The sequence below is a fragment of the Callorhinus ursinus genome, unplaced genomic scaffold (genome assembly GCF_003265705.2).
Source record: "Callorhinus ursinus isolate GAN/ISIS: 27379988/994484 unplaced genomic scaffold, GSC_fseal_2.0 scaffold1, whole genome shotgun sequence".
NCBI lineage: Eukaryota > Metazoa > Chordata > Mammalia > Carnivora > Otariidae > Callorhinus > Callorhinus ursinus.
In genome coordinates this window covers 62,155,215-62,176,064 of record NW_027397063.1, presented here as the reverse complement: position 1 = coordinate 62,176,064, position 20,850 = coordinate 62,155,215, and the positions used below count along the sequence as shown (strand labels likewise).

General features: G+C 38.8%; 1 protein-coding gene across 4 annotated transcripts in view; it reads left to right on the top strand.

Moving 5' to 3' along the window:
• RNF168 (ring finger protein 168) overlaps positions 1 to 19,843 on the top strand; it is a 40,483-nt gene extending 20,640 nt beyond the window's left edge. For 3 of the 4 annotated variants that reach the window (XM_025876074.2, XM_025876067.2, XM_073894932.1), the window contains 4 exons: positions 652 to 831; positions 2,985 to 3,106; positions 10,847 to 10,928; positions 13,483 to 19,843. In XM_025876074.2, coding sequence (XP_025731859.1) covers positions 652 to 831; positions 2,985 to 3,106; positions 10,847 to 10,928; positions 13,483 to 14,433 — 1,335 coding nt within the window. In that variant the 3' untranslated portion in view covers positions 14,434 to 19,843. The remainder of the gene's footprint in view (positions 1 to 651; positions 832 to 2,984; positions 3,107 to 10,846; positions 10,929 to 13,482) is intronic. The other variant, XM_025876081.2, reaches the window with a different exon arrangement.
• The last annotated feature ends 1,007 nt before the right edge of the window (positions 19,844 to 20,850 follow it).

The window sequence follows — 20,850 nt, the reverse complement described above, 5'->3', positions numbered from 1 at the left end:
TAGAGACATTTCCACAAATGTTGTAACAGTGTAGTTGAAAGTGTGGTAGGACTGCGGTGAAGAGGGATGGTGGTTTGATCAAGATTTCATTGGGCTGATTAGGGAAGGCTTCCTTGAAGAGACATCTTGAACTGTTTGGCAGGAATTTGCCTTCAGATTTGTACTCCATTTGAAACATTTTAATTCTTGCCAATTTGTTCTTTTTTATTACTTTTACCATTCTTCTTGAGAAATATTGCAAGTAGGGGCGCCTGGGTGGCTCAGTTGGTGAAGCGTCTGCCTTCGGCTCAGGTCATGATCTCCACATCCTGGGATCGAGCCCTGTCTCGGGGTCCTGATCAGCAGAGCATCTGCTTCTCTCTCTCTCTCTCTCTCTCTCTCTCTCCCTTTGCCTCTCCCTACTGCTTGTTCTCTCTCTCAAATAAGTAAATAAACTTAAAAAAAAAATATTGCAAGATAGGGTCACCTGGGAGGCTCAGTTGGGTAAGTGTCTGACTCTTGATCTCAGCTCAGGCCTTGGCGTCAGGGTCATGAGTTTAAGCCCTGTTTTGGGATCCACACTGGACATAGGGCCTACTTTAAAAAAATATATATATATTACAAGTATATTAAAAAAGTTCAGAGAAGTGTTCTTTATTAATCATTTTTAAGGTGGAGGCAGAGCGACGAGCCAGTGAGGAAGAAGAAAACAAAGCCAGTGAAGAATACATACAGAGATTATTAGCAGAGGAGGAAGAGGAGGAGAAACAACAGGCAGAAAAAAGGCGAAGAGAGATGGAAGAACAACTGAAAAGTGATGAAGAACTAGCAAGGAAGCTAAGCATTAATATTGTAAGTTTTAGGAGAGAACTTTGAAGTATTAATGTTCTATTGCTTTAGACTATGTGGTTTTCTTTCTTTTCTTTCTTTCTTTCTTTCTTTCTTTCTTTCTTTCTTTCTTTCTTTCTTTCTTTCCTTCCTTCCTTCCTTCCTTCCTTCCTTCCTTCCTTCCTTCCTTTCTTTTCTTTTCTTTTCTTTTCTTTCTTTTCTTTCTTTTCTTTCTTTTCTTTCTTTCTTTTCTTTCTGGATTTACTTATTTTAAAGGGAGAGCATGAGAGGGAGGGGCAGAGGGAGAGGGAGAGAGAATCTCAAACAGACCCCACCCCGAGCACGGAGATCACAACCTGAGCTTGAAACCAAGTCAGCCACTTAACCCAGCTGCGCTTCCCGACTCTGTGGTTTTCAAAGATCTGAGGAAGGGTTCACCATGACTAGAAGCAATTTCTGACATATTTGCTCTACTTAAAACAAATTTTTTTTTGCATATTGTTAAAATTTTTGCATGTTACATATTTGCTCTATGTTAGTAAATTCAGAGTATGTAGGAAAGCTATTCAAAGTGAAAGCTTCCTCTCTCCCCTTCCACTTCTGTATTCTCATTCCTGTTCCATTACGTTAGTCTCTTTCCCCAAAAGTTGGCACTATTAACAGTGCTAATTTTATATTTTCTTACTCACCTAAAAAGAATGTATCAATCACACTGTTTTTTCCTTGCCTTTTTAAACTTGATATATCTTAGAGATTGTTCCTGTAAATACATATAGTCTTATCTAATTCTTTTTAAGAATGGCATAATATTCCATTGTATGGATGCAAATCACTTTTTGGAAGTGAAGCACATTAAATTTTTAAGTAATACACTAGACTTGGATTTTGTTATCTTGCTGTAGTTAAATTACTACATGAATAGAAGAAAGGATGATAAAACCATACTTTAAGACTTGAGAGTACAATGGGACCCAGTGATTTGGAAGAACCTGGTAGAATCACCTGGGGTTCTTTTAAAATACAAATTCCCATACCTGTTCTAAATCTGCATCAGATTCTCGGGGATGGGATTTAGGGAATACCATTCCCAGAGGCATCTAGGGAAGCCTGGTGTACATTGAGGTTTGAGAGCCTCTAAAAACAATTCCTCTGCTTTTAAACAACAAATACCTTAAAATATACTTACCCAAACAAAGTATATCCAGAATTGGGATTTTTTTTTTTGAGAGGCCTACTATTCATAATAGTATACCTAAGTTTTAGATTATATGCCCCCCCTTTTTTTTAGAGGGAGAGTTTGGTCGGGGGGGGGGGGGGAGAGAATCCCAGGCAGGCTCCATGCCCAGCACAGAGCCTAACATGGACCTGGAGATCATGACCTCAGCCAAAGTCAAGTCAGAAGCTTAACCAACTGAGCCACCCAGGCACCCCTGCCCTCTTAAATATATATATATATCTTTTTAAAATTTTAGTAGAATAGTTTTGAAAAGGTACACAATCAGGAAATCAAATAAAAGACATTGATCAATAGAAGAACAAATGACATAGGTAAGAAAAGACATCAAAGAGGAGAATTTGGGGTCATCTTTACCTGTCAGGAGTCTTGTTCCAAACCTTCTTGTTTTTAACAGGGATTAAAAGAGTAGATCTATTGATATTTTAGAAGAATTCTGGGTTTACTTGAAAGTTTGGTGGTCCAGGGCCAAATGTCTACCATCACTAAGTATATTAATTTTTCCAGTAGTGTAGTGAGAAGCTTGTGAGACTGGGATAGCAAGTAAATATTTATGATATTGGTATGCTCTTAAATCCCTAAATTAAATTATTTTTACAGAAAATTACCTTTTATTCCAGGTATATCCACCACTCTTTGAATTTTCCCCTATAGATTAAGGTAGTTATAATTTTATGAAGCCATTCATTAGAAAAATTATTAGTATCATCATGCCCTTTGTGCTTTATAATGCAAAGTAAAAATATATTAATGTAGACCAACTTGGATGGACATAATCCTATTTATACTAATTTTTGCATGGTCAGTGTTATTCAAAGGATGTGTAGAATTTCATTGTGAGCATAATTCCTGAAAAATTCCGTTGTGGATTCTGAATTAGTCAAAATAATAACCTATTTTATTATAATTTTTTTAAATGTCTGTTATGCTTTTTCTGTTGAAGAACAATTTCTGTGATGGAAGTGTCTTGGCTTCTCCCTTGAATTCCAGAAAATCTGATACAGTCACAACCAAGTCTCAGAAGAAAAGTAAGAACAAACAAACAAACACTGGAGATATTCATAAGTAAGTGAACATGAATATTTAGGTATGTATGTATTTAGAGGGAGAGAGAGAACGAGCGTGTGCACAGATAGGGGGTTGGGGAGGGGGCCAGTGGGAGAGGGAGAGAAAGAATCTTAAGCAGACTCCATGCCCAGAATGCAGCCCAATGTGCGGCTTGATCTCACAACCCTGAGATCATGACCTGAGCCAAAATCAAGAGTCAGATGCTTAACTGACTGAGCCACCTAGGTTATTTATTGATCACTTACTGTATGCTGGTGTTTTTGCTTATATAGTCCACTGATTGTTAAAATTTGGTCCATGAACTTTGCATGAAAACTCTCCAGATGGTCTGAGATGGTCTCAGATTGATGTAAAGTGAAAATAAGGATGCTAGCTTAGATGCTTGGTTATCCTGAAGAGAGATATGAAGTCTTGTTTTAAGAGAGAGGGGGAGGGCGCCTGGGTGGCTCAGTTGGTTAAGCGACTGCCTTTCGGCTCAGGTCATGATCCTGGAGTCCCTGGATCGAGTCCCGCATCGGGCTCCCTGCTCAGCAGGGAGTCTGCTTCTCCCTCTGACCCTCCCCCCATCTCATGTGCTTTCTCTCTCATTCTCTCTGTCTCTCAAATAAATAAATAAAATCTTTAAAAAAAAAAAAAAAGAGAGGGGGAAAGAGTGGGGAAGGGGAGGCAGGGGGAGAGGGAGAGAATCCCAAGCAGGCACCAGTGCCCAGCGTGGAGCCTCACGCAGGGCTCAGTCTCACAACCCTGAGATCATGACCTGAGCCAAAATCAGGAATCAGATGCTTAGCCAACTGAACCACCTAGGTGTCCCTGAAGTCTTTTTTTATCTTGATGACTCAGGATTTTCACGTTCCCATTTTCTCAGAATTAACCATTTGGATTCCTTTTTCTCTTGGTTTAGATTCACATGAGAAAAGCTAGTCCCATACAAGGTCATCCTCACTAAAAGAGTTTATAACTTGGCATCTAGGTCATTCCCCCACCCTTTTTTTCTCAGTTTATGCACTATATTTCTTCTCTACTATACAAAAAACATGAGTCAGGTAGTCAGTAGTGATTTAGTAGTGGTTTGAATTTAGTCTCCTCACAACGCCCCTCCAGGAGCAGGTAGAGTTGATGATTTTATTAGGTTATATGCTTTCCCATAGTAATTAACAGTTGGAAAAGTTTAAGAACCACAATCTCGAGTTTAAAAATAGGGGCAGCTGGCTGGCTCAGTTGGTAGGTCATGCAACTCTTAATCTCAGGGTCATGAGTTCAAGTCCCACATTGGGTGTGGAGCCTATTTTAAAAATGAATTAATAAAAATATGTAAGGGGTTTTGGCTCAGTTGAATAAATATGTGCAGGTAATTTGCCTCCTTCCAAAACTCATAGAAATTTTCATTTTGGAGCAGGGAGATGGAGATTTGTTGGGGCAGTTAAATGAGGAGATTGCTATTAAAAGAGAAAAATAGATGTCTCAGTATCAGTATTGTTAATGCTGATGTTATGCAAAGTAGAAATCAAAAACCATTAAGAGAAAAGCAGAGATATTTCATATTGATGTAATATTGTTCTGCTTGAAGGATGTAACTGTCATGAATCTTCACGTACCTAAATATATACTTTGAAATATATAAAGATAAAAATTTACTAGAAATACAAAAATGGACAGATGAATTTAAAAGTAGGTACATGTATAAAGACAGAAAGCAGGTTTGTAGTTGCCAGTGGCTGGGGAGTGGTGGGAATGGGGAGTTACTGCTTAACATATGCATGGTTTCCTTTGGGGATGATAAAAACATTTTGGAACTGAGTAGAGGTGATGGGGTTTTACAACTTCATAAACATACTAAGATGCCACTGAATTGTACATTTTTTTTTTTAAGATTTTATTTATTTATTTGACAGAGACACAGCGAGAGAGGGAACACAAGCAGGGGGAGTGGGAGAGGGAGAAGCAGGCTTCCCGCTGAGCAGGGAGCCCGACATGGGGCTCGATCCCATTACCCTAGGATCACGACCTGAGCCGAAGGCAGACGCTTAACAACTGAGCCACCCAGGCGCCCCTGAATTGTACATTTTAAAATGGTTAATTTTGTGTCATAGGATTTCATCTCAAATTTAAAATGATTAACAAAAAGACCACTCAAGTGTTTGAAAATTAAGAAAAACTGCTACGTAACTCATTGGTTAAAGAAATCTTGATGGAAATAATAGAACTGAAAGTATTATACATCAAAACTTTTGGAAGGTAGCTGAAGTGGTATTTAGAAAACCTTAAATGACATATCAGAAAAAGAGAGAAACAGGACACCTGGGTGGCTCAGTCAGTTAAGTGTCTGCCTTCGGTTTGGGTCATGATCCCAGGGTCCTGGGATCCAGTCCCGCATCAGGCTCCTTGCTCAGCGGCGGGGGGGCCTGCTTCTCCCTCTGCCTGACGCTCCCCCTGCTTGTACTCTCTCTCTGACAATAAATAAAATATTTAAAAAAAAAAAAAGAAAAAGGGAGAAAGGCTGAAAATAAATTATTTATGTCTTCCTTCCTTTATTTATTTATTTTAGAGACAGAGGGAGACAGTGCAAGTGCACAAGCAGAGGGAGGAACCAGAGGGGGAGGGAGAGGGAGGGGAAAGAATCTCAAGCTGACTCTGAGCTGAGTGCAAAGCCCAGTGCAAGGCTCTGTCTCATGACCCTGAGATCATGACCTGAGCCTAAACCAAGAGTCAGACACTTAACTGACTAAGCCATTCAGGTGCCCCAAGAATATATTTAAAATGGGGTGCCTGGGTGGCTCAGATGGTTGAGCGTCTGCCTTCGGCTCGGGTCATGATCCCGGGGTCCTGGGATCGAGTTCCACATCGGGCTCCCTGCTGGGTGGGGAGCCTGCTTCTCCCTCTGCCTCTCTCTCTCTGTCTCTGGCTCTCATGAATAAATAAATAAAACATTAAAAAAAAAGAATATATTTAAAATGACAATTCCAGGAATACATTGCTGGCTTAATATTAGATCATGATTTAATGTTAACCTATTAACTATTAACCATTTAAATATCAAAAGCATGAGAATGAGAATTCTTAATAAAGTGGGAATAGGAAGAAACTTACCTGTTAAAGGATATCTACTAGGAAATTTATATCAGATATCATACTTTACGGTAGTAAATTGAAATCATTCCTGTTAAGGAAAAGACAAAGGTGGCCTGCTATTTACCACTTCTGTTCAGTGTTGTACTAGAGATTTCAGTCTGCACAGTAAGACAATAAAAGGAAACGAGATAATGAGCTTGGAAAAGAAACCATTGTTATTAGAGGTGGAATATAGCAAATACATTGAAAATCTGAGAGGTCAGAGATACATTTTTAAAATCCATTAAGAGTTTAGCAAGTTTAGTGGATGCAAAATCTACAAAAAGTCTGTTGGAAATTAACAAGATTCAGTTTACATATAGCATTAGAAAATAAAAAGTGCTTAGAAATAAATTTACTGCAAAATCTATAAGGTCTTATAGATTATATTAAATATAATTTAATATATAAAATTATATAAAATTAAAAAATTTTATCATATTAAAGAAATATGCAGGATTCGTGGATTGGAAGATATCTAATATTACAGTAATGCTAAATGTCAGAGCTCCCAAAACTGAGCAACAGATTCTGTGCAATTGAAACCACAATCCTAACCTTTTTTCAAACTTAACATACTGAATTAAAAATTTATGTGGAAGAGAAAGGGCTTTCAGATACTGCCAAAGAGAGATAAAATGTGCGGTGGAGAGTTGGGTGTTTTAAAATGTACAAGTAAATATATGTGGTATTTGCACAGGGATGGATAAACAAAATAATTGAGGCAATGTAATAGTTTAGAAATACAGCAATTTATGCCGCCTCCGTGAGGGCTTTGGTGTTCATAAAATATGTCCACAAATTCTTTGCTACTCCTCCCTTAAAAAGACAGAGCCCAATTCTCCACCCCTTGAACGTGGGCTGGACTTAAGTATACAAATAGAATTACCCAGAGACATTGTACGTTGGGGACTAAGTTCTAAAAGGCACTGTGACTTTCCTCTTTGGATTACTTGCTGTGGAGAATTTTAGCTGCCCTGTGTTGTGAGCAGCTCTGGGGAGAGGCCCGCATGATAAGGAACTGGGGCCTTCTGCCAACAGCCAGGAAAGACGTGGGACCTCCAGAATAACCTTTGTGAGTGTGTTTTCTTGGAAGGTGATCCTCTAGCCCCAGTCAAGCCTTTAGGTGACTGACCAACATTTTCACTAGGCCCTAATGAGAGATCCTGAGCTGGAACCACCCAGCTAAGCTGCTCTTGGATTCCTGACCCTCAGTAGCAGTGAGATAATGTTTGTTGTTTTAAGCCGCTAAGTTTTGGGGTATTTTGAGTAACCAGTACAGTAGTTGTCAGTGCTCATGTTGGGAGCGATGGGGAAAGGATGAGTTTGTCAAATGCTGTGACGGTGGACTGTATGCCGAAAGAATGCGCTCGGGTCTCCACTCGTACTATGTATAACAATTACGGCGAATGAAAGATCTTACTAAAAAGACAAACTATAAAACTTTAGAAAGTTAATGAAGGAAATTATCTTTGGGGAAGGATATTTTGTTTTTGGAAGATTTTATTTATTTGCCAGAGCGCGAGCGCGTGCACAGGCAGGGGGAGTGGCAGGCAGAGGGAGAAGCAGGCTTCCCGCGGAGCAGGGAGCCCGATGTGGGGCTGGATCCCAGGACCCTGGGCTCATGACCTGAGCCGAAGGCAGACGCTTAACCGACTGAGCCACCCAGGTGTCCTGGGGGAAGGATATTTTAAAGAGCAAAAAATAATTAGATTATAAGGTTAAGAATGTTTTTATCAAAATACCTTTAGAGGATAAAATGATGTATAAGAAGATACTTTAACTTGGGGCGCCTTGGTGATTCACTAGGTTAAGCATCTGACTCTTGATTTCAGCTCAGGTCTTGATCTCATGAGTGAGTTCAGGCCCATGTTGGGCTCCACGATGGGTATGGAACCTACTTACAAAAAAAAAAAAAAAAGAAGAAGAAGAAAAAGAAATTTTAACGTATTTAACTGAAAAAAGGTAATGTACTATTAAAGAAATGCCCACCTCTGAGTAAGAAAAAAATCAGTAGAAAAATAGGTAAAAAATTTTGACTTCATAGAAAATGAAACCTGAAAGTTAATATATATTTGAAAAGATATTGAACCTTATTAGTAATTAAGGAAACACAAATTAAAATCACAGTGAGGTAGCATTTCAAAATCATCCTATTGGAAAAATTAAGCTTTCTGGCAATATTAAGTGTCATAGACGATAAGGAGCACTTACATATTTGTTGGAAATGTAAAAGGTTGATACTCTAGGACTCTGGGGTGTAGATGCCAAAGAAACCCTAGAAGGTATGGACAGGAATGTTCCCAGCAGTGCTATTCATAATAGCAAAGAACCAAAGCACCCAGATGTCCTCAAGTAGAACCGAATACTCTCCAACAGTCAAAATGAATCTAGCTGAGGACAACATGCATGAATCATGAAAATGGGTGATGAAAAAAGTTGGTAGAATACATGTATGATTCTGTGTATGTAAAGGTCAAAATCATGCAGGACTAAGCAATTCATGTTTAGAGATTCAAATGTGTGGTAAAACTATTTTAAAAGTAAGAAAAAACTCAGGATAGTCATTGTCTCTGAGGTGGGGGACAAAGAGGAGGCCCCATAAAGGATTTTAAAATCAGTGATCCCCCCCACTTAAACCATTGATAAGTGTTGGGTTTTTATGGTAATATAAAGATTTAAAACTTTTAAAAATGGTAACATACATATATTAAAGTGCACTAATCTTAAGTGTAGTTTTGGTGAATTTTTACCTATGTATAAACTATCCTCCAGATTAAGCTACAGAATATTTTCAAAAGGTTCACTGGTGCCCTTTCCCAGTCAGTATCCCTCTCCCTAAACCACAATGTATTGTGATTCTTAAATATGTTTTGTAACTCTTCTCTTGTAAACTATTTGTTTTCATGCTGTAGACCGATATATACTCTCTTAGATCTTTAAGACTTAAGTGAAAAAAGGAAGTCACAGAATATGATTGTTTTAAAAAAGAGATAGTGTGTACTATATAGAAATCATATTTTTTAAAAAATTGGTTACGTATGAGGAAGCAAATTGGAATGGAAAGGGATGATGGTATATATGTCCTATATTTCTGTTTCCTTTTTTAGGATGAGCATGTATTCATACATTACCCAGTTATAAAGAATATTCAGGATAGTTCATAAATCTTTCCTGATTATGTTGAATAAGTATCTAGTCACTTTTTCTCTGCTTATGGATTTCAAAAAAAAACTATTATGCTATAGTAATTCTTTTTTGGTAACTAATATCCAACTTTGGCAGAAGGGATTCTTCAGCTTTGGGAAACAAAATTAAAATGAGACTAGGTGCGCCTAGGTGGCTCAGTCGGTTAAGCATCCAGCTCTTGATTTGACTCAGGTCATGGTCTCAGAGTCGTGGAATCGAGCCACATGTCCCACAGGTTGGGCTCTGTGTTGGGCATGGAGCCTGCTTAAGATTTTCTCTCTCCCTCCGTCTCTGCCCTTCCCCTCATGTGTACACATGTGCGTGCGTGCGTGCTCAAAAACAAATAAAAGAGACTAACCCTGGGCTCCTGTTTTCTGTTATCAATTGAAAAGGTAGTTCTTGTACTTACAAGTTTGCAGAGTAAGTATTTAAGATTGAATCAACTAAATACGTGGTTTAGATACTCTGATCTATAAGGGATATTGTTCTTTGCTCTTTATATGACATCTTTGTCTAGATTTTTATTTTTCCACATACTACTCGTTGGTACTTTGGACACAGTGGAACTTACGGTTTTACATATTATTTGCAATCAGACATTTTTCTGTTGTTCTCTTTAATTATAAAAACAACAGCTAGATACTCCTTGAAAATCACCCAAAGTTACCACCACTTGAAGGCAGCCAACATTTTAGGACATTTCTGCCATTTTTAAGCATAGTTATATATGTGTTAGATTTTTTACAGTTTTTTAAATATACCTACTACCATCTCATAACCTGTCCTTTATTCCCATTTTTTTACAGCATTTTTCATCATATTACAAACTTCCATGTTTTCAGTGGCAAACAGCCTATTAGAGATGCTTAGAAGTTTAGAGATGCCCTTACACTGATGTATTGATGTATCTGTATTTCTCTAGGCAAATAGTTGATATAAAATATATATCTAAGAAAATCTATATACCAGAGTGGTAGAGAATCTAATTATGAGTGCTTTCCCAATGGTAGACATTAAAAATGTAGTAAACAGCCAGAATTCCTGGCATTAAAAAGAAACATCTCCTTTCTCCTGATTTAAAATGTCATTTCCATTACTTTTGGACAGACTTTATAGTCTTGCGTTGTTTCGATGCTAATCTACCTTTTGCATTTTTTTTTTTTGAGAATTAAGAAATATTTAGATTTGACTTTTACTTCCTTTTCTGCTGTTTTTCACTAAAATATAGTACTCAGCCTTTTAGGTTTTGCTTGGGAATTAGGCCAAAATACCTGAGACGAGATAAAATACACTCTTTCTGTTCAATCAGCCAAACAGCAGACCAGACAACCTTTACATAAATAGGTAATCTGGCTTATTATGTTGGTTACATGCCACTTGTCTGTCAAACCATTCAAACTTTGGCAAACCTTTTTTTTTTTTTTTTTTTTTTTGGGTAAGGTATTTGTCACCTAAATCTCAGTTTGGGTCAGCATCACAGTATGAAATTGTACAAGAAAGGAGGAAGGACTCCACGTCTAAGGTATGTGGATGCTAAAGATGTTCTTAGTTTGGCAAGTTTACTAATGCTATAGATTGCTAATACTTGTAGTTTCTTTCTTTTTTTTTTTTTTGTTACTCTAGTATATGGAATACCCTTTCTTAGTCATCTTAGGCTCACCTAGACTAGGAGTCAACAAACTTCTTCTCTAAAGGGCCAGATATTAAATATTTTGTGGCCCTGTGGTCTCTGTCACAACTATTCAACTCTGCTGTTTTCGTGTGAAAGCATCTGTAGACAATACATAAACTAATAGACTTCTCTTTGATCAAGTAAAACTATTTATAAAAGCAAGCAGCAGGCTAAATTTGGTTCATGGGCCATGGTTTGTGGATCCCTGGCTTAGACAATCAAACTCACAAAACCAAATAGGCTACCCCTGGTACCAACTTCAGTTTAAGGGAAAATTAGAGGATGAGAAACAAAGCATGCTAGTAGGGTAGCATCAGGCATATCTGTGCAGCAAGTCTTCACTGTAGAGCTCCTAAGTGACAGCCTGGAAATGAGACAATGCAGAGAATGTGGTAAACACCCTGGCTTAGAAGCCCTGTGCTCCATAAGAGTCAGTTATTTATTGTAACAGCCCCTGGGTGTAGTTTCCAGGGGTCCTGGGAAGGAACACAGCAGGTCAGAAGAGTTATAAGTCACAGAAGCCCGAAGATTTGGTTTCCCATTGGGTACTTAATAGATCACTCATAGTTCTCCTAGTATAGATGCAATTCACCGGTAAGATCATTTTTACCATAAGCTATGTGGCTTAGTAACACAGGTTACGAGGTTTTTTTATCAGGTTTCCAGGAGAATAGAACTAGGAAATGGGAGCTGACACCAAGGTTGATTTCCTACAGAGAAGTTTTGTTAACCCTTTACTAAGAGGTTCCTAAATTTTTTAGAAACTCAGGTAGTTTAAAACCTATCGTTTAATTGGCATTTACCATGTGCCAGATAATGTATGTGTGATTTTCTTCAGTCTCCAAGCACCAACTCTGTAAGGTAAGGTATTCATTCTTGTGCCCATTTTACAGTTAAGAATTAACTAAGGCACATGCAGATAAGAGACTTGTGCAGAGTCCCTTAAGTAGAAATGCTGGAAGGAGGATTCAAGTCCAGATGGTCTGGCTCATACTAGAACTGAGGATGGAAGAGGCTTTGTAGGGTGGGGGTATTTGTCCTACCCTCGTGTTCATATTCACAGCAAAACTCCATAAGCAACCTGGAACTGATCCAGTCCAAACTGGACTGGTTCATAAGAAATGCTATAAGGAATGATAAAGACAAAGCAAAGTAGGTAAAAGAACAGATTTAAGGGCGCCTGGGTGGCTCAGTTGGTTAAGCGACTGCCTTCAGCTCAGGTCATGATCCTGGAGTCCCAGGATCAAGTCCCGCATCAGGCTCCCTGCTTGGCGGGGAGTCTGCTTCTCCTTCTGACCCTCCTCCCTCTCATGCTCTCTGTCTCTCATTCTCTCTCTCACAGATAAATAAAATCTTAAAAAAAAAACACACAAAACAGATTTAAGGTCTCTAACAACAAGGAATAATTTTTGTTCTGAGTCAGATTTTCACCAAAGCCTTTCTTAACGCTTTTTTCTATGGTCAGAACGAATCCTAGGTCTTTACCTACCTAAGACCTATAAGTGAAAAGAAAAACATACTGGCAAAAGCAAGGCTTCTTTTTTTTTTTTTTTTTTTTTTCTTTTTTTTTTTTTTTTTTTTTTCTTCTTTCTTTCTTTTTTTCTTTCTTCTTTCTTTCTCTTTTTTTTTTTAAAGAAAGTGTTCTTAACCTACGGTCTGGACTATGGTTAGAATCCAGAGAGTACATAGGAACTTAAATGGAGGAAAAGGTTTATCTTTACTTTCACCTAACCTCTCGTTCCTTTAATTACGAATGTAGACATCAAACCATAATACTGTTAGCAAAAGCTGTGCCTTTGGTCATCAGTGGAAAGCACAGGTTTTTATCATGTTATGTTTGTGGCAGGTTTCTTGAAATACCATTGTTACTCATTCTGCTTCAGCATTACAAGTTATTAGACTTGCCCCAATAGATCTTAGTATTTAATGTATTAATAGATGCACATTACATTAGGAATGATATAATTGTGTTACAATATAAATTATTACTTTTGTAATCCCATGTATTTATTTTTATATTTTAAAGTATTCAGAAGAGGTCTCTTAAGTTTCACCAAAATGCTGAAAGGTGGAGAGTCCGTGGCATAAAAAGGGACTAAAAACCTCTGGGCTAAAGGAAGTTTATAAGGTGAAAGAGAGGTCAGGTCCTGGTGAAAGCTTATTGACCATACACAGAATCTAGTTTGTGGGTTTTAATTTGTAGGTTTTCATGGGAATGAAAATGAAGGAATGCCTTAATCTAAATTGGCACCCAGAATAAAAATACTATTACGAATTAATATGCGTTATTAGTAGTGATGCTATCCTGTAGTGAAACTCAGCTAGAGTATCACGATATTAGACTTCTGTATTATGACTTGATGTTTTTCCTGTGGTTCACTCAGTCTTTTTCTGTTTTCTACAGGAAACTGACAGTAGTGTTGTAAAGAGCCCTACATGGCAAGATACAGAAATTGAGGAAGACATGCCAACACTTTCTCAGCAAATATGCATGGAAATTCAAGAACAGGGTGAAAAGTCTTTAGAGTCACCTATGCCTCAGTTATGTGCCAATGGTAGTGAATGGTGCCTTGAAGGAAAAGTCAGAGTGAGACCAACGAATCATGATAAAGAGTTAAGTGTCCTAAATCATGAGGGACCTGAAGGCAGAGTTCCCTGCTCTGGGGAAGCTGCAGTTAAGCCTTATGGCAAAACAGAGAGTGGGTGCACTATATCAGGTATGACACAGATAATTGGAAGTAATACAGTTGAGACAGAAAATGAAGAGTCTTGTCTATCGATCAGTAAAGATATTTCCAAAAGAAAAAATCCGGAATCTCTGTCTGAAGTGGTCAGGGATCCATGCGTTTCTGCAAAAAGAAGGAAAATGTTCCCCGAAGCTTCCTCAGACCAAGAGGAAACAGAAATCAACTTTACCCAAAAACTGATAGATTTGGAACGCTTACTTTTTGAGAGACATAAACAAGAAGAACAGGATAGGTTACTAGCATTACAGCTTCAGAAAGAAGTAGATAAGGAACAAAAGAAGCCAAACCGGCAAAAAGGATCCCCAGATGAGTATCATTTACGTCCTACATCTTCACCTCCAGACAAATTGTTAAATGGACAGAGGAAGAATTCCAAAGATAGGAACTTCAAAAAACAGACTGATAGAGAGCATTCAAAATCTCGGAGAGGCTCAAAAAATGAAAATTGGCAGCCGTCCTTTAAGATCCAGGTGAAACATTCAGTTAATGTTAATGGGAGAAAGATGCCAAATTCTTCTAGAGATAATTGTAATGTATCTAAAAGTTCCCTACAGCCTAGTAAGTCACAGAAAAGTATTTTTCAGATGTTTCAGAGATATACAAAGTAATGCATCGGGAGAAGGAGTGTTTTATAATCTAGTAAAACTGGATTATGAAGCTCTTTTTTCTGTCATAGACTCTTTATAATAGTTACACTCATCGTCTATAAAGGACTGTGTGATTACAAGGGAGGACTATATAAATGTGTTTCTGCCAAACTCAGTGGTAAGCAGGAGTCCCAATCCTTTGCTTTTTTAATAACTGTGATGTACTAAGTTTGACAATCCTTATGGATATAAAAACGCCTTGGTGAACTCCCAAGAAATCTTCAAGTGCCATTCTGTTTCCCAAAAATGCGTGTTTTACAGCCTTTGCTTCCCTTCTTGTCCTAACTAGTAATCAAAGCAAGATGGTACTATACCGAGTAGTTAGGAACCCAGGCAGGGTGAGTGTTCTTGCTACTTTCCCATATATTTGCAGAGCACTTGAAATGCATGTTCCATAACACTAAAGTAATCTAGTTTTCATCTCCACTTTAATTATTTTAACCATTATAGCATTTTCTTCCATTTAAAATGGTTTATGATCAATGTGAAATCAGAAAAATCAGAGTTTCCTGGAAAATTAGGAATCAGTTGACACAAAGGAAACTAGGCTCTTGATGCGAAAGGAGTTAAGAGTTGGGGTGCGGCTCTGTGGGGCAGGTTGACCATTTGGAAGCGTTGGAACTGAGTGAGTGATCAGAAACTGGGCCTGGGATGGAGTAGCTGGTGAAGTTTGGTAGAAGGTTCTCCCTCCTCCTTTCTTTGCTAAATGACATGGAAAACATTTGGGTTTTATATAGCTTTTCACACCATAGTATCTGGTGTCAAAATCAAAATCAATTACTAAATTGCCTGAAATTTAGGGATTTCACATTTCTATTAATCTGCTATTCCAGGAAAAAAAAAATGGGACTTTACTGTAGGAGAGTTAAATATCATAATATCTTTTGTTGTGGGACCTGAGACATAACCATGTGTTTATTTCCTTATATTATCATTTGTATTGATGCTGACTTTTATATGTGTTTATGGACAGAAAAAGAGAGTTTGATGCTTGGGTTTTGCCGTCTTACTCTGAAAGTTAAATCAGAAGGCAGTGATTTCATTTTGTGAAATTTAACTTGGAGACTATTAATCTTTTTTTCATTAATATAAACAACTTTAAGCAAATAGCAGTTTTAACAGCATTTCTGCTGATCTCTAGTTGTCCATCCTTTTAAAGTAAAAATAAAATGTTCTAGAGCTAATTCTAGCTTAAATTTGTCAATATTTTTGTACATTATTAAGATTTTTTTTCCTCCAAATTTTGTAACTGAAATTCTATTAATCTTTGCATACTTAATGGCATCTATTTTGATATTGATTGGGTAATTATGGGTAGAATTCTGATGCTAATTTAAAATTTAGTTTGCCCTTTCTCAAAAAAGAAAAAAGTGATTGCCCTCTGAGTAATGATTGTGCTGGAATGAAGTCTAGTCAGAAACTAACCAAATTTCTCCAAAATACACTAAAATCTGTCTTCTCATCAAACCAGTATTTTTCTAGGAGCAATTTCACTTAACATTTTAGGGTGGACACTGTTAGAACTCCTCAAAAGTTGTATAATTAAATTTTCCTGGAATAGTCCATGACCAAAAAGGGGAAAAAAATAGTGTGACATATATAGGATTTATACATTTAACCACTTATTTGTCTGTGAAGAAGTCTTCCTGACCTTAAATTTTAATTACTCTCTTAGTTTTTCTGATAGCCCTACCTTATATGCCTTTTCGTTAGAAACTAATAAATGTTTTGTGTCAGTCATTAGAGTGTATTGCAACTTTTTCCTCTCATTTTTGTGAAGGGATAAGAGAGTGTTTAACTTCTCAGGGAGCACTAGAACAGTGCAGAGGTTGAGAATCTGAAAATTAAAATAATAAAAATTAAAATGGTCTATTACATGTGTTTTACCACAATTAAACAATAAAAATTACTGGGCACCTGGGTGGCTCAGTTCGTTAAGTGACTGCCTTCGGCTCAGGTCATGATCCTGGAGTCTGGGGATCGAGTTCCCGCATCGGGCTCCCTGCTCAGCGAGGAGCCTGCTTCTCCCTCTGACCCTCCCCCCTCTCATGTGCTCTCTCTCTCTCTCTCTCTCTCTCTCTCTCATTCTCGTTCTCTCAAATAAATAAATCTTTTAAAAAAATTAAAAAATAAAAAATAATAAAAATAAAAAGTTCTGCATAACAAAAACTACTACCGTAATGGAAAATTGGAAGACATGGCAAATGACAGGAGGGTTGGTGGGGAGCAGATGCAGTTCATCACAAAGAGCTCATTTCCTTTATGCAAAGTATCTACTGATACATTATGAAAATGACTAATAACTCGAGAGGAAAATTAGAAATGTTCCCAAGAAACATAGTTGCCAGGAAAGGAAATACAAATGTCTCTTAAATATGTGAAAAGATGCATAATGTCTCTTATTCTAATGTTTATACATTTTTCTACCCTTCACATTAATTAAGATAATGGTGTTTTTTTGTTTTGCTTTTGTGTATGTATGTGTGTTTAAATCTTGGCAAGAGGGTGGGGAAAATAGGCACTGTTATCTGTTGGTTGGTATCAGTAGAAAATTTAAAATCCCAATTCTGAATTTGGCAGTTCTCTCTAGGAATTTCCTAAAGCTGTTTTTACATGTGTGTAGAATGACATGTATAAAATATTTTTGTATGGCACTGTTTATAATAATAAGCTTAGTAACAACCTTAATGTCACATCAGTAGATAATAAATGGTGGTACAATGAAATACTATGTAGCAGTTAACAACAGCAAAACCACTTTACTGATACGAAAAGATATATACATATATTTGCATAAAATGTCTAGAAAGAGAAGCAATAAACGTTGCCATCAGGGAGAGAAACCTTGGGGCTGGGAGATGGGGGGAAGAATGACTTTTCAGTCTGTGTTCTTTTCTACTTTTTGAATTTTCAGTCATACTGAGTATATCATCTAGTCAAAATTTAAATGTTTTTTAAGTGTTGCAAGGTAGGAGTGCCTGGGTGGCTCAGTTGGTTGAGTGACGGACTCTTGATTTCGGCTGGGGTCATGATCTCAGGGTCCTGGAATTGAGCCCCGCATCCAGCTCTGTGCTCAGCAGGGAGTCTGCTTGGGGCTCTCCCTCTGCCCCTTTCCCGCTTGCATGTATGCGTGCTCTCTCTCTCAAATCAATCAATAAATCTTTTTTTAAAAAATGTTGCAAGGGCGCCTGGGTGGCTCAGTCGGTTAAGCGACTGCCTTCAGCTCAGGTCATGATCCTGGAGTCCTGGGATCGAGTCCTGCATCGGGCTCCCTGCTCGGCGGGAGGCCTGCTTCTCCTTCTCCCACTCCCCCTGCTTGTGTTCCTGCTCTCACTGTCTCTCTCTGTCAAATGGATGAATAAAATCTTTAAAAAAAAAAAAATGTTGCAAGATAGGGGCACCTGGCTGGCTCGGTTGGAAGAGTATCTGGGACTTGATCTCAGGGTCTTGAGTTTGAGCACCATGTTGAATATTAGGGATTACTAAAAAAATTAACTTAAAAATATATATTGCAAGATAAAGGGAGGTTATTAATCTTAGCCTGCACCACTCTGAAGGGTACTTTTGGCCTTTACATTTTAAAAATAATTCAGGAAGATTTTTTCAGTGGAAAAAAATAGAGCATTGTGAGTTGATTTGAATGTATTTAGCTTTAAGGTACTATTTTTAACTTATTTGAAAAGCAAGACTTATGCTTTCCAGGTAGCCTTGCAGCAGGCCTGCATTCCTGCTGAGGGCAATGAGAAGAGCCAGATAGAAATGTAAAATTGCCAGGGCACCTGGGTGGCTCAGTCCGTTAAGCTTCTGCCTTGGGTTCAGGTCATGATCTCAGGGTCCTGGGATTGAGTCCCACATCAGGCTTTCTGCTCAGCATCGAGTCTGCTTCTCTCTCTCTCTCTCTGATCTCTCTTGCTTTGGCTCAGTTGGTTAAGCGACTGCCTTCAGCTGGGGTCATGATCCCAGGGTCCTGGGATCGAGCCCCGCATCGGGCTCCAGGCTCGGCGGGAAGCCTGCTTCTCCCTCTCCCACTCCCCCTGCCTGTGTTACCTCTCTCGCTGTCTCTTTCTGTTGACTAAATAAATACATAAAATCTTTAAAAAAAGAAATGTAAAATTGCCTACTGAAAAGCATCAGAGAGCTACTGAAACAATGAGGACTGAATTCAGGGTTAAGATTCGAGAGAAGGGAGACTTAAGACGTGAACTGATATTTGCAACCAAAAGGTGGTTTTGCTGTAGCATGTGCTTGTTGTGAATGCAGGACAAGAATCAGGGCTGCTGCTAGTGAACAGAAACTGGCAGAGCTCTTGGCCTTCTGATGAAGCTGGAATAACAATACTGGAGACTTGAGGGTCATCAGACACAAGGCCAATTTTCCCATCAAGGTAATTGCAGAGTTTTGAAATTGCTCAGGGCAGAGGCTCAAAGACTGAAAACCTCTGAAAAGCAGAGAGTTGTCATCAGGCTCACGCTGCTGATGAGACAAAAGCATTCATGACCTACTGAGGGAAGGGAGCGTGTTGAGCACACCAGGACCTCAACTGGAAGCCCAGCACAGGGGTCTGTAAAGTACATCCCAGGGGCCAAATCTGCATGTTGCCTGTTTTAGGGCTCCTGGACTAAGAATGGTTTTTGTTTGGTTCTTAAGTAGGCTCCACACCCAGTGTGGAGCCCAGCGCGGGGCTTGAACTCATGACCCCGAACCTGAGCTGAGATCAAGAGTTGGATACTTAATGGACCAAACCACCCAGGTGCCCCTAGAATTCCCTTCTTAATTTGGTCTCTACCTGTATTAGCTGCTTAGGTGAACTGCTTACCTTTCATTACCTCACTTTCTTAATTTGTAAATGGGAATCCTAATGTAACCAACCTAGTTGCTATCAAGAGGTAAGCACCTGGCACAGGCCTTGATTCAAAAAAAGAACCGGAGTAAGTGATGGTTCCTTCCCCCTGGCTCTTTCTTACCTCACTGCTCCACCAGTCCCACTTTTGAAAGAGTCTCACTTCATCCAGTGACTTCGTGCTCCCATAAATCCCCAAATGTGGCATCCAATAAGCTGCAGTTACCTTCTGTCTACTGATGAAGACTCCACTCACCTCTGCCAGGCGTGTCTGCAGCTCCCTGCATCGCAAGAGACCCCTGCCTATAAGTCCCCCAGGTCACAAGAGTCCTTGGCCCCAAAGGAAACGAATTCTCAGAAATCCTAAGTGGCTTCTGCAAATTCCTGTAGTAGTACACAGTTGGTATGCATAAAGGTGTGTGAAACACTAAAAACTTTTGAGATTAAAAAGATGGAAGTTGAGCCACTACTGTATACCCATTTCTTATTCCTGCATGAAGATCTTAATTAATAAACAATTATGACTTCAAATTTTGAGTCTGATTTTTCCTCCCCCTAGAATATTTTGCCTTGTCTTGGCAGGACTTGTTGCAACCTTGAGTTCAGCTGAGGGGACTCTACATTTTACTTACTTTACATTTCTCTTCAACTTGCCACAATCAGGGTCTGTACCTGGAACTAGTTCAATGCAGAATGCTTTCTGTCAGCAGAGGATCATACGCTGAGTCTCCATTTTTGTATCAGTCCTCTCCATCTGTTAAGTCCCATAAGAAGTTTGGGTGTCCGCCTTTTACTCCAGGTTACACTGACCACAGACTTTCCTGAGTACCAGGACGAGGAGGAGAATCACACTCCTTGCTCAGGTTTATACTAGACAAATGTGTATTGATCAAGGTCCAGTTAAGAAAACAAAAACCACAATATTTCAACAGAGGATATGGAGTGTGGGGGAATTGGTTAGACAGGTGTTAGAACAAAAGGGAAGGAACGCTGAGATAACCCAAAGATGATAACTGCGGGAAGTGTCTACTGCCTTCAAAGCTGGGAAAACAAGAGTTTGGGTTACTAGAATGAGGCACTTAGGAGGTGGGGGAGGGGGACGGCGGAGTTGGCGTTCAGACCTTTGAGAAAGAAACCTCTTAAGTGCTACTGGTGCTCTGAAAGGGTCCAGTGAGTCTAGTTCTAGAAAAATTGAATTTGGAAATTGGAGTCAAGTGCCACTGCTGGGGTAACACTGGTAGGAACAGTAAAAAACAAGACTCCCCTCCTCATACTGCTTACAATAGAACTGAGCAGGAAGCTTGCTGATGGAGGAGGCTGGGAGAGTCTGGGAAAGTGTCTTTCATAGCACTACAGAGTTTGGGATGGCAGGCTCCGAACTGAGAGAGAAAAGAGTGTGGTTTCCCTCACATTGATTTCCTTCAGTGGATTCTGGGACTAAGGTGTCTTGAGATTTCTAAGGCAAAACCACAGAAAGCTCTTACCCTGACAAAATGGAGTGATATGTGTGGGAAAATGCTTAAACACAAACGTGCCGA